The 14,160-nt window shown below is 48.0% G+C and overlaps 1 protein-coding gene across 1 annotated transcript in view; it reads right to left on the bottom strand.

Moving 5' to 3' along the window:
* Window positions 1-544: 544 nt before the first annotated feature.
* Window positions 545-14,160, bottom strand: part of HS6ST2 (heparan sulfate 6-O-sulfotransferase 2) — a 61,708-nt gene continuing 48,092 nt past the window's right edge. Inside the window, 1 exon segment of the mRNA XM_026716701.2 lies at window positions 545-5,092. Within this exon segment, the coding sequence (XP_026572486.2) occupies window positions 4,393-5,092 (700 nt within the window). The 3' untranslated portion in view covers window positions 545-4,392.

Here is a 14,160-nt window from a genome sequence, read left to right as displayed (position 1 = left end):
TCTCCTTCCCCTGCCACGCCCACCAAGCCACGCCCACAGAACCGGTAGCAAGAAAATTGGAATCCCACCATTGCTTTGATGGTCCCCTGAAGTAGGCACTGGGATACCTCCGCTTTGATTTTGTCTACTGTAAAATGGGGCAGAGAGAAATTTGCCCAAGGTCTGTGATTTGGTGCCCTGATATTATCTAGACTGGGGTGTGCGTGTGTCTCCAATCTTGGCAACTTTTTAAGACTTGTGGACTTCAACTCCCAGAATTCCCCAGCCAGCTCTGTTGTGCAGGGGAATTCTGGGAGTTGAAGTCCACAAGTCTTAAAAAAAGTTGCCAATTTTCGAGGCTCCTGATTTGGACTGCAGGGGGGCTATGCTGTTTTTTTCACACACCAGAAACTCTTTGATTGTGACGGTTTGTTCTTCCTTCTTGTTCTTAGCCGCGATGATTCCCGTTTTGTTAGCCAGCTGGGTTTCCTATGAAGATGTTAGCGAAGAGGTACCTGTCCTTGCAACCGATCCAGCCAGAGCAATTTCAATAACCAACCCACAGTCGAAGACAGTAATTCAAGTTTATTTTTATCAACTCTATTGATAAATGATGCCATCCGAGTCCATTGAATCTGGCTAAACCCCTCCCCCCACTTCCCATCTTCGCCAGTTGTAAACCTATACAGTAACACAGAGGCCTATACTGGAAACCAGAAGAACTTGTATGGTTATGACAAAAATCATAGGCATACTGACCCCTATATACAACAAACAGTATACACAAAGAAAAGGGGTTTTTGTTGTCATCGCCGTCGCTGCTGTAAACCATGCACACCACAGCATAAGGACAAAATTGTGTCTCTTGATGGAAGAGCTGTTCAAGGGCGTGGAATCAGGTCAGCTAATTTGTTGAGAGCCGAGCATCTCTCCCTGTTAGAATCAGTGCTAGATGCTAGATGCTAAATAAATATTTTGTTTATTTCAGTTTTAAAAACACTATGCAAACCCCACCCCCCGCCGCTTTTTTTGGCATTTTGCTAAAGATATGCCCCACCCGGCTCCTCTTGAATTATTAAAGTTTTAGGGCTCCGAAGCAGCGTTTCTTAATATTAGCAATTTTTAAGATATGCTGGCTGGGGGATTCTGGAAATTGAAGTCCTGCTATCTTAAAAAGATGTTGCTGGCCTAAAGGAACCCCCGTTGCAAGGAACTCCAGATTAACTTGGCCCCAAGTTCTACATTGGTTCCTTGCTAACTTTGCGACCTCCAGATCTGTCAAACAGGACAGAATTCTGTGGACTTCAGTCCCAGCACATCTGAAAGGAGCAATTGGGCCAGGCCAGTTAGCCTGCCAAACCGACCTCCAAATTATGTCTTTCGCCTCAAGGCTTCTTATAATGTAGTGTCTCAAATTTTAAAAGACTTATGTTTTCCCCCCCAAAGGCTGGTTAATATTCAGTATGCCCAAAACAAGGGTCTCAACTTCCTCAGAGTCGAGAAGGAAAGTTACATTAACTTGTACAGCAATGAAGTACATAAGACTGAAATGAGCCATCAAAAAGCTTCCAAAACACAGAGCTATTTATCACTGCAGTCTTCACAAAGAGGTTTTGCATAGAGATTCACACTGTCCAAGTGCATCCAGTTTCCCGGTTATTTCTGAGGATCAGGAAGAGAGAAAGAGAAAGAAAAAACACCAAAGTGGAGCTTTTCTTAAAGGGACCAAGGAACAAAAGCCCTCAACGGATGCCAGGCTCATTCCAAAACATCTGGAATGCTGTAACTCCTGCCCCTATTCTAGACACCCACCAGTCAACGGGGAGCCAATGCTGTAGGCTAGGGATGTTCAACCCTGGCACATCCAGTGGACTTCCATCCATGCTGGCTGAGGAATTTTGGGAGTCGGAGTCCGCAAGCCTTACAAGCTGCCGCGGTTGGGCACCCCTGCTCTTGTAGACTTGGGATTCCTGCCTGGAGAACTGTGCGCTGGTTTCCATCGGTGCAAACACCGAACGGACATTACACACCAGGGACAGGAAGGGCTATTTTCCAGAAAGAGACCAAGGATGGAGGGAAACTGAGCCAGCTCTCAAGCATCTGTGGATCCTCCATCCAATTCTAAAACCCAACGCCTTGAAGGACCCAAGGGCAGAGCCAAGGAAGGAAGCTCTGCGGGGACGGAGAACCCAGAGCATCAAGACAGATGAGACCATAATTCAAGATGACCACTCGTTTTAGACCCCTGGAAATGACACCACTGGACATTTAAGAATCTGTATGATATTTAGCAACTGCTTCAACTCTACGTCCCCAAAGGCTGTCCTGACACCTTCCTGGGTTTATCGGTTCAGTTAGTTTTTCAGGACTTTTATCTTCCTACTTTTCCATCTAGACAACCACCACCGCGTAACCAGAAAAGCTGAATTCCTTTACACAAAAATTGCTGTGTGCCATTGGACACAACGCGTAGGTGTCTGTCTCTCCCTTGTTGACAGATGTATGGGGCAGGCAATTTTCTTACACCCCCTACTCATTGGATATTCAGGGCACGGATGCAGGGTTGTGCGCGTGTACGTCTAAGATATGGCCAACTAACCTTACTTGGCAAATAATTCCCATATGCAGGGGTCTAACCTTGGCAGCTTTACGACTTGTGGACTTCATCTCCCAGAATTCCTCAGCCAGCATGTCCACAAGTTATAAAGCTCAATAGTAGCTACCCTCAAGAGTAGCTACAAGAGCAGAGGACACTTCCTCAAGACCTTGTAAGTCCGATACTGAGGAAAGCCGCCCCTTTCTATTGGTGGTCTCCTCCTTGCAAGCAAAGTTCGTAACTGCCTTACTGAATTGGTCCAAAATACAAGCAATATTGCATCATCCTTATTTTTCCAAATCTGATGATAACTGGAATCCATCCTCCCAAATGCTCAAAAGTCACGCTGGGTCATAAAAAGTGTTTGAAAAGCAAAACGAAGGCTGGCGTTGCCCCCTCTGATGAAGATGGCTGCTTCGATTGGGAAACAGCTTCTGCTATAATGATTCAAAAAAAAGGAGAATTTTTCCAGGATAAAAGCTTCGCCACCCCCTCTCCCTTCTAAAAGAATACACAGGTTGCAAGAATTATTATTAAAATGGACAGAGGGCATGGAAGGCCACCTCTCTTTCAAAAAAAATGTTCACATGTTCCCGTATACTTTTAAAAATGCATTAAAATCCAGCCTCCTCAGAGAAGCCTACGGTTGCGTTTTCTAGTGCCAACACTCAGCAAACCGTTGGGGCTTTCTCTCGCGTTCTCGCTACCTTGAAAGAAAACAAAGCTTGGGCTCCATCAACGGCCGTGGCAGTCAAGGTTTTTCTTTTTAAACCCCGATTAAATATTTATAGGCCAAATCTTCTTATCTTTGCTAAAAGCCAATTTACACCACCAGGTCCTCATCAACCGCTTTCCTCCTCAGGTTTTTTTCCACTCTATACTTCAACCCATCAGGTCTTTTTCTGTTTTGTGGCCTTTTGCATCCTGTCAAAAGATGTTGATGAAGCCAACACCAAACTCTTTTTTTTTTTTTTTAAGGATCTGAAATGGGTCTTTTTGGAGTTTTGAAAAAAATCACTTCGGGCAGGGAGGGTGCGTGTGACAATTAAGCCTTGTATTCCCACTGAAATGAGGGTGCTGAATCCATTCCCCAGTAGGGTAACGGACCTTAGAAGCAGAAAGAGACTTGACATGACTCGACAGTTTGTGTGGCAAGGCTGACCCAGGCAGGTCATTGAGGCTTTGCACTCACTTTGGCCACCCCTGTCCATGCTTTTAGTGGCCAGAGGCAGCCCCCTCCTACCTGGGTTGGCCGGATGTCGGGTGGAGCTTAAGAGAAGCCCCACCTACTCAGCGAAGACGCCTTCCAGGGCAGGAAGAAGCTACGGCCAAGAGGCACAGCACAGTTTTTGCCACGAAAAATATTAAATAAAGAGTATTAAATGGAACCGTTGGCTTCTCCAATTGACAATCCTGAAAGGCATAAGCGAATGGATCTGCAGCTACCCACTGCCCAATTTAATCACCCCTTCCCAGGTGTTTCCTGATCTCTGAGACCTGGAGGGAATATAAAAAACGTACCAGAATCTCGGGCCACTTTATACAATGCAGAGACGGCTCCCCATCTCAGGAAACCCTCCTCCTTCCCCCCATCGTAGTCCTTTTAGCGCAGCCTTTGCTGTTCCCGCTTGGGATCTGCCAAGCCATCATGGTGGACCAGAGCCTAGCCCAAGAGGCCAAACCTTTCTGTCTTTCTTGGCAGGGACAGGTCCGAGACAACACAGATTAAAAGGTTCACCCACCGACAGCACAACACTGAATGCAAAAGGCCTCCAACCCTCGCCCCAGCTCTGTGCCCTTCCTCTCCTGCCCCCTCCTCATCGCCACTGTTCCACGTTCCCGATGTAATCTGCGGTCGCGTTCCGTCCCTCCGCCTCCCGGGTGCGGCCCAGCTTGCCGCGCGAGACCTTCTGCTGCTCCTGCCGTTTCCGCCGGGCTTCCTGGTGCTCCTTCTGCCTGGTGAACTGGTACCGCTGGAGGAAGAGATCTTTTGCATAATCGTAGAGGTCCGTGTCTAAAAAATTGAGGGCCTTGATCCGCTGCTGGGTGGCCCCCTCGATGTCCACGCTGGAGGCCCTGGTGCTGTTGTACTGGGTGAAGGGCGAGATGAAGTTCATGCTGAAGGTCTTCTCAAAGAGGTACTGGGTCTTCCGCTGGAATTCCGTCAGGCCGAAGAAGGCCATGCGCTTGAGGTTCTCCTTGGCGCTGTCCAGGAGCACCTGGTTCCGTTGCTCTTCCGGCATGACGGACAGGTTGTAGCAGCCCACCAAGCTCAGGTCAGCCAGCATGCGGACTTGACGGTTGTTGGCCAGGTTGTAGGGGCAGTCCATGAACTCCTGCAGGGAGCAGCCCGACCAGTCGTCCCCCGAGTAGCAGCTTGGAAGTTCCTCGGAAGTGGGGGGCCGCCCATCGCAGACGTGCAGGGAGGCCTTCCAGGTGGCTCCCCTTTGGACATGCCTCCATTCGCTCAGGTAGCGGGAAACCGGGTCCCTCAGGATGGTGATGTAGTAGTAATTCCTGAGGGACGAAAAGAACGAGAAAAAAGCACCTTTAAGGAGAGAAGGGCTCTGCGGGACGTTCATCGATAAGCAACTGCAGTTGGGCTACGTCCCTGCCCAATTCAAACCCACTGAACCGACTTGCAGGGAGTTCTCGGCTTACGGAAGCGCATTTAGTGACCGTTCAAAGTTACCACAGCACGGGGGGAAAAGTGACTTATGACTGCTTTTCACACTTAATGATAGTTGCACACTTAACAACGGTTGCAGCGTCCCCATCATGGTCATGCGGTCAAAATTGGCAACCGTCTCAGATTTACGACGGTTGCCGGCCCCCGGGGTGTGTGCCGTGCAATTCCCCCTTTTGTGACTTTAGCCAGATTCGCACTTAACAGCCACGTCACTAAGTGAACAGCCGAAGTGATCCACTTAACAACTTTGGCAAGAATGGGACCCAACTCACTTCACAACCGTCTCGCTCAGCAACAGAAAATTTGGTCGTAAGTCAAGGGCTACCTGCATTTATCGTTTCAAGCTCCTGAACAGGCAGAAAAGGAGACTCTGAAGGAACCACTACCGAAGACGTCAGACCCACTTAGGCCCAAAGAACTGTCCCAAAAATAGAACTGCAAAACTCACACACAAAGTAAAATTCTTTAATGTCAACCCCCGTCTTGCTTGCTTTACTAGCGTACACCACAAGAGGTCGCTGTTCCACAAAAAGAAAAGGAAAAAAACCCCCAGAGCCCAGGGTTATTTTAACAGAAGAAAACAGCTAAAAAGTAAACTTTCTCATTAAAATCTGGAACAAAAAGCACCATCTCTCTCAGATGCCCCTTCAAGAGAACAGGACCTGAACTGTGCCAAGCCTTCAGAGAGCCCAAAGCAGATCGCTATACGGAGACTTATGGAGAGCTGCAGATGCCAGTGAATCAAGTTGGCTTGTTTTCTCCCCCTCTGTGGACTGAAAATCTGCAGATCCCACTTTCCTTTTTGACTGATGACATTTTAAGTGTTTCTTTCCGACTGGCAGAAATCAAGCAGCATTGAAGCAGAAAGAAAAGGGGACATAAACATTGCCTTAACCCATCTACCTACCCAACAGGCACCTTTTCACCCCAAAAACACAAAAAATGCACCACCCCAAGCCCCAGCACATCAATAACACAATATGCATCACCATGTAGGTACCTGCAGAGTGCAGTAAAAAAAAAAGGAAAATCAAGATAGGAGCTACAATATTGTGGTTGAAATCCCACCTGTGTTTGATGCAATAGCAATAGCGCTTAAGACTTATTTACCACTTCGCAGTGCTTTCCAGCCTTTTCTAAGCAGTTTATAATGTTTGTCCCCCAACAATCTGGGTCCTCATTTTATTGATCTCGGAAGGATGAAGGGTTGAGTCACCCCTTCAGCCAGTCAAGCATCAAACTGCTGGCAGTGGGCAGAGTTAGCATGAAATGCTGCATCCTAACCACTGTGCCACCAGGAAGGAGAATGAAAAAGGGAATAAGAGGGAGGGAGGAAGGAAGGAAAGAAGGAAGGGAAGAGCACTAGCACTCAGGCTTTTCCCCTAAAACCCTCCTCCAAAATAGCAAGGAAGTTTTGGAGGCTTCCTTTGGGCGTGCAGCAACAGGGTCTCTTGGCCACGTTCATTAAAAACACCGTCTGCAGGAAAATGCCTCCTCCCCTCCCCTCTTGTCTTAGAAGTTTTTTCAAATATTTGATTAAGGGAAGGAATAAAGGAAGCCCAGCTTAGTGTGCTTAACTGGGGATGTGCAAGCACATTCAAAGCAGGAGATCGTTTTTATGAAAACGCGCATTGCTATTTTAAGGTCCTACAATGCAGCATTTTTTCTCCCCCTTGCTTGAATTTTAAAAGGAGGGGGGTGGGGAATGAAGAAAGGGAAAAATGAATATCTAAGCACATCCAAAGAACGCAAAGTGTTCGAAAGTTAATTACAGGTGAGAGTGCCAGGGCATTTTAATAATAAAATTGTGCTTTTCCACTGGCAGCAAAGCTATCTCACACTGCCATTGTCCACTGAGCCCCATTTAACCCTCCTCGGGCTGCATTTTCACACAAAGCGCCATTTTTCCATCAGGAAATGTTCTCCGCCTTTTAGATACAGATTAACAGACTTGGAAGGGACCGTGTAGGTCATCTAGTCCAACCTCCCCACTCAAGCAGACCCTTTGCCACAGTCCAAGCTGTGGTCCTGTGTCGATTGTTACAAAAAATCAAATCTTTTGATGAGGAATCTGGCCTCGAGCCTTCTTGGCTCGGAAAGGAGGGGCCATTTGATGGCGGTCATCCTTGAATTACGACCATTCATTTGAAGTTACGACAGTTCTGGATGAAGGGAGTTACGAGCAGTCCTCACAGGTGGCTGGGGGATTCTAGGAGTTGAAGTCCACCGGCCTTAAAGCTGCAAGGTTGGAGTTCTCCTGGTTCAGACCCAGAGCTAACGGGGTCTCCAACCCGCCACTCAACCCACAAAGAACACACACCATCCCCAAGGGCCAAAGACGTCACCCCAGCCCTCTCCATTCCCAGCACAGGGAGTCACTCTGCAAACATTTCTCTGCTCCCACCAGCAGAAAACGCAGACCCAGAGACTCCCATGCGAGGGACACCATTAGAGAAGAAGATCCGGCTGTTGTAATTAATACAATTAAATACAAATATCTTCCCAGTCTCAAGGCAAAAAATTAATTTTTTTTAAAAAAACCCGGACAGGGTGATCAAGCGGTGCCAGCAACCCCCAGTAATTTTAATTTAAGCTTCCACTTAAGGCAGCTTGGGTAGGTGATCTGGGAGTTGGTCTCAATTGAAGCAAAATAAGTATATATTATCGTAGCCCACCAAACAGCCCTCCGGTATCCTCCCCGCCTAAGCGGAAGGGGATTCTCCTTTAATTGAATTGGAAAAGCAACCCGTATTAGCTAAGGAAACTTAATCAGCAGCGTCAAATTGAAACGGGGCCGTCCGGCAAGTGCCGCATCCCTGATTAAGTCGCTCGCAAACCGCTTGGCAAGAACTGCAGAGGCTTGTAATGATCTCAAGTCCCCCGGACTCCCTCCGGAGAGGAAACGGGAATCTTAGAACTGGCAATTAGAATATTTTATGCGCATTTTTTCTTTCTCTCCCTTGCACGGCACAAGGGCCCCTCGCTCCTTTGCCAAAAGAATTGAAGGGCTAGCCAGCAAAAAAGAAAAGCCCATCATTTCTTTTTTTGCATGCTCTATTTTTCCTCTAGTCCTCCCAATTTTAGGAAATCAGGGGTGAGGGGTTTCTGCCCCCCCACCCAGAGGACTAAATCCAAGGGATGTTCTGGAGAAAGCCCCACTGGGTCAGGGAGGGAATCTCTTGGTCGACCTCTGATTCACAAGATCCTCAGGCCTGCAGGACGAAGTCGCCCGATGAAAAAGAGGATCGATCCCTAACTTGAAATGCTCGTTTCATTCGAGGTGCTAAAACTCGTCTGCTCCCAACAGCTTCTCAAGAGAGGTTGGTTTTAGCTTGATCTGATGCCTCCAGGAGTTGTGGGGGCCTTTAAGAAGAGACTGGACAGCCACTTGTCCGAAATGGTATAGGGTCTCCTGCTCGAGCAGGGGGCTGGACTAGATGACCTCCAAGGTCCCTTCCAATCCTATTATTCCATGTCCAGTTCTCCAGAGCCCCCGAGGGCGGGACAAGAAGCCACAGGATGGAAACTCATCAGGGAGAGAAGCAACCTAGAACTAAGGAGAGATTTCCTAACAGGGAGAACTCTCAACCAGTGAAAGAGTTTGCCTTCAGAAATGATGGGGGCTCCGTCACTAGAGGTTTTCAGGAAGAGATTGGACAGCCATCTGTCAACTGAGCTCCTATTTCAGCAGGGGGCTGGACTAGAAGACCTCCAAGGTCCCTTCCAACTCTGTTGTTCTTTATTCTATCACCCCCATCCTCCTTGGCCGCTGTGGGCAACAACTGTGGTGGATAATGGGACATTGATGGAGGGGGAGAGAGGGAGGGAGGAGGAGGGAGGGAAGGGAAAGGAGGGGAGGAGAGGAAGAAGGGGGAAAGGAGGGGGAGGGAGGGAGGAGAAGGGAGGAAGGAGTGAAGAAAGGGGGAGAGAGGGAGGGAAGGAGGAAAAGGGAGAAGGGAAAAGGGCGAGGGAGGGAGGGAGGAGAAAGGAATGAAGGAGGAGGAAGAGGGAAGGAGGGGAGGGAAGTAGGATGGGGGAAAGAAGGAGGGAGAAGGGGGAGGCTGGATGGAAAAATAAAAACAGTTTGCTACTCATTGTTCTACAAAGCGGGGCGGGGGGGAAGGGGGAGCAAATTAAAAAGGCTGACAAACACTCCCCGATGTTGTCAGCGATGTACAAACAAGAAATCCATCAGCTCACAAAACCGAGCCCTTCCCTTCCAAGCAGCCGAGAAGGCAGCCGTGCCGCCTTCAGCTCCTCTCTCCGTGATGGGTGGCTTGCCCCTTCCCTTCGGAGTGGGGGAGGCTGGGATGCTGGGCTCCCCCCCACCCTGGAATCTTAATCAGGCTCATCACAGTTCTGTAAAAACAAATCAATAGATGCTCTTGGCAGGATAAGTTAATTAATACCAGCGCACCTCTGCAGCTGTCACTCTTGCCCCCTTCAAGTGTGCTGCTTCCACAAAAGAAAGGAAAAGAAAAAAGAAAGGGAGGGAGGAAGAAAGGAAGGAAAAGAGAAGAAAGAGGAGGGAGGAAGGAAGAGAAGGAGGAGGGAGGGAGGAAGAAAGGAAGGAAAAGAGAAGAAAGGAAAGAAGGAAAAGAAAGGGAGGAAGGAAGGTGAAGAAAGAATGAGGAAGGAAAAGAGGAAGGAAGGAAGGAAAAGATAGAGAGGGAGGGAAGAAGGAAGGGAAGGGCCAGTCCTGAAGCTCTGAGCCCTTGGGCCAGGTGCTCAGCAAAAGCTGAACACTGATCTAAGTTGCCCCTTTCCGACATCACAGGCAGGCAGAGGCGTCAGGCTCACCAGACAGACTTGCTCTTAACCCGCAAAGGTAGAAAACTAGCAGGCCCAAGTGGACCCCAGAGTCACATTGTGATGATGAGCAGCTATAAAAATCAAAGAAGGAAAGAAACATGTTCAAAAGTGGAGCCCTCCCTGGCCCACTCATGGATCTAGATGGAGGAAATTGGTGCAGTACCTGGATCAGAAGAGACCAGGTGATCTTTTCTCCCTACGCAGGCTCTGCGTTTCAGGATTTGTCTGCAAGATTTTTTTTCTTGAGGTTTTCTTTCAGAACGTTCCAAGATCACCAGGATTGACTCCCTAAAATACCCAGAGGATCAAATCTCTCCAGGCCAGACTCAGGGCGGAGAAAACCAAAGCTTCACCTCTAAAGATCCTTCAAATCAACCTGTCAGGATTCCGGCAGTTGCCCTAACTAAACCAGGAGCCTCGAGCCAAGCTTCAAAAACTTCCAAGGATTTATTAGGAGTGAACACCGTCAGCATGACCTGTTTGAAGCCGATTCTGAGGCACGTCATTCACTGTCACCCTCGACCCTGGTTTTTCCCCACCCCTCTGGGTGTATCTTAATTCATATTCTCCAACCGACACACGTCCATAGCCAAGAGTCATCAGTCACATTCTCCAATTAGAGATTTGTGTGGCAGAAATTCCGGTAGCTGAGTTATAACCTTTGCAAGATAAGAATGGAATGCACTTTTGGTTCCAAACTGCTGCACTGCTCTTTCAAATTTCTTCCCTCTCCCCACCATGGCAACTCTAAAACAGGCACAACAATTAAAAGCAGGACAGTTGTCTCACACTCCTGACAACCCAGCTGAGACAAAACCAGAAAGAAAAATGGACCACCTTCCTCTGAAGTGTCATATATGGCTGTCCGCTGTTCTATGCTTCTCATCTCTACTCTGAGAGTTTAACAGAAGGTGTAGAGAGCCTTCTGATAGCCAAGGCAATAAGATGGTTTCCTTCAACTTGGTTCATTGATTCTCCCCAGTTGGCGTCCCACCACACAATCACAAACGAGATGGAAGTCAAACATGGGATGTGGGTGCAATCTTGACAGTCTTGCACCAACAAAAAATGGGCAGGAGAAGCATGAGGACCAGTGTTGGCCAGCGGAAAACTTAAGACCCAAAGGCTGGTTGTCCAAGCAAGGCCACCACTGTTCCTGCAGCTACACGAAGAGAGGAACAACGCAACCGTTTGACACACACTCCACATTAATTACACAGTGGCGCATGTGAAAAACATCCATTTCCACCTGCACTTCCAAGAGTGGACTTTTGGTGCCTCCAACAGACAGGCATCTGGATCAGAGCTGAAAGCACCGATTAATTGACATGAGTAATTGGCTAATTCATTAATTGCTTTGGGGGGGTGGGAATAAACCACCAAAAAGCAGTTAGACACCAATGGCATTTCTAGAACTGTCTCTTCAGAGACAATTCCTTCCCCCTGGCATATACTCACACGCACGCACAGCCAAAATAAATGATTGCTTTGCCTTATTCTGTAAGCAGATATATGAACACAATTACCAATGCCTAGTCAGAAACTAAATCTGGCAGGAATTTATCTATGCATGGAGAAAATTTATCTATCAACCAGTTGTTTAATTTATAGAATTCCCCGCCAAATAACTCAAGAGAGCCAATGGCTGAGACAGTGTTCAAAGAGAATTAAACAATTTTATGGAAAAGTCCCTCCACAAATTTTCCAAAGCCACATTTATAAGCAACAGGACTACAGAATTAATAGAAGATCCTTGGCCCCACCACCAATGGTCTTCATCCCAGAGACCCCTGGTAAACAACCTCAGGGATGATAAAGGTTGGATCGCCAACATGACTCAATCAATCGGAATAGAGCTGGAAGGGATCTTTGAGGTCTTCAGTCCAATCCCCTGCTTAGGCAGGAAACCCTATGGTGTTGGGTTGAGCACTGGGTTGGACTAGAAGACCTCCAAAGTCCCTTCCAACTCTGTTATTCTATTCCATTCAGTTGCCACGATTTAATCTTTTTAGATACGGGTCATGCCTACCGGGACCACCCTATATTGGGCATTTGCAAGCTCTTCTTCCATGCCAACCTTTCTGTGGAACCACCCACCACGTGTCCCCAATACACCTCCAGAAGATCCATCATCCAGGCAGAGATCTTTTCATCAAGGAAGCCCCATCCAAGATCTCCCCTGGGGTTACAAGGGATCCTTCACCTCAAGCAAATCAGGAACCTGGTTTGCAAATCACAACCTGTTCGGCCTAAAATACCCACTGAGTCACCTGGGAGGGTTTCCATCCTTCCTCTGCCCCCACTTGTCAGATGCCACTCCTTAGCATGGCCAATGCTCGTGACCACATGCTCCAGAAATTGTGATCCTCATAAATTTTCTCCACAAGGACAGTGGATTTTGGAAAGCATCTTTCTTCACTCCAATCCATATTTATAGGCCCCGGAATATATTTGACCTGGGTTTATTTATTGCAACAAAGACCAATAAAACAGGAAAATACATCATCCGGACGCCCAGGAAATACAGCAACCAAGAACAAATTTGCATTCCCTTGAAGCTGTATTTCTCGCTGCTGCTGCTGCTCCTCCTGGCAAACCTCTCCTTCCCAACCGTATCTAAGCAAGCTTTCTTACTTCCGTCAGGTCAAGGAGGATGACCACCGTAGCTGAGATTAACACCCACCTTGGCTTTTATTTAATTACAGAACCATGTCGAGACTCAAAAGGAACACAAGTTCAGCCAAGCGTGTGCCCAAGAACCCTTCCTCCCTTTAATCTAATCTACGAGAGTCGTTCTGCCTTGTAGAAGTGTTTTTGTTCAGTTCTGGGTCTTTATTATGACTACCCAACAGGAATTCGGCAAGCATTTAGCAAGGACCAAATCCTCAGCGTCTTCTCCGGGTCCCTCGTGGAGACCCAGGCCTTCCTGACAAAAGGAACCCATTCCAAAAGGGAGGTCAATGCTCAAGTCCCCCCAACAAAACCCCCCAGCCTTCACAAGAAGGCCCTGCAAACTTGTATGACAAAGTGGGGTGTGTGTGTCTCAAATACGACGTTTAATTACGTAGAAGAAATAAATACCCTTGGGGTAATCCTACTGGTTTATTTAATTCTGAACTATTCATTTTATTTTATTGAATTGGTGTTTGATCTCTAGTTGGCCTGGCTCAGGCGCTACGCCGGGTCAGGCCCGGTTATTCCTTGGATGGGCGATCCAACTGCAAGGCAACGGGGTCGGTTAATCCCTTTAAATAGTTCCTGTACTTCTCAGGAGAGTGAAAGTCATGCTGAAAAAATGTCACAGCACAAAGCCCCAAACCCCCAAATTATTTATGCACGCCTGCAACCTGCTCAAGCATTTAAATAGACATTCGGCTCATCTGACGTTGAATCTGTTTCTTAAACGAAAGGGAGGAGGCTGCTTTGCTTCAAGGTTCTCGGTTCCCCACAACTTCAAAAACACCCCAGCTTTCCTCTTTTGCTGATTCGGCTTTGTGCTGAAACGGACCATCTGTGTCCCCTGAAAGAGGAAACCAGAAGGAAGCCGAGTCATCTGGACCAAGGAGAGACAGCTGGGCCTCTGCGGGTTGCGGAGACGTTCAGCTGGCGAGGTGGTCTCCCGAGGGAGATGGCTGATTTTTCTCACAACCAAGGATCCCCCCCCCCCCACGAACATGGTCTGATAACAGCCAACGTGGCTTGAATGTGATGGTTTGTGGTGGCCTTCTTCAGCCTGGAAGAGTTAGGGGTAAAAGGAAACATGGCTGCCAAAGAACCCAACGGCTGGAGACCATCAAAGCTGGCCTCAGCCCAAGCACAGAACAACTCAGAGAAGTCGCGGAGGGTCAGAAGACGTGGAGAGACCTGGCCCAATGAATCGCCAAGACGCGGACATGGCTCAATGGATAACATTACCAGCACCTCCTCTTACCTGGAGCTACCTTTCCTAACCCTATGTACACAGATATTTTAGACACCAAACCCAGAATCCCCAGCCAGCCCTGATCCTAGGATTCCAAAGCCGTTGGAGGCATCCGATGTGGGAACATTGGCTCAGGGCTTAAAGTAGCATTTCTCAATCTTG

Source organism: Pseudonaja textilis, chromosome 12, assembly GCF_049901715.1.
Source record: "Pseudonaja textilis isolate UNSWEBS1 chromosome 12, rPseTex1.2, whole genome shotgun sequence".
Lineage (NCBI taxonomy): Eukaryota > Metazoa > Chordata > Lepidosauria > Squamata > Elapidae > Pseudonaja > Pseudonaja textilis.
Note: the sequence above shows the minus strand (reverse complement) of the source record. Positions and strands in the feature narration are given on the sequence as shown.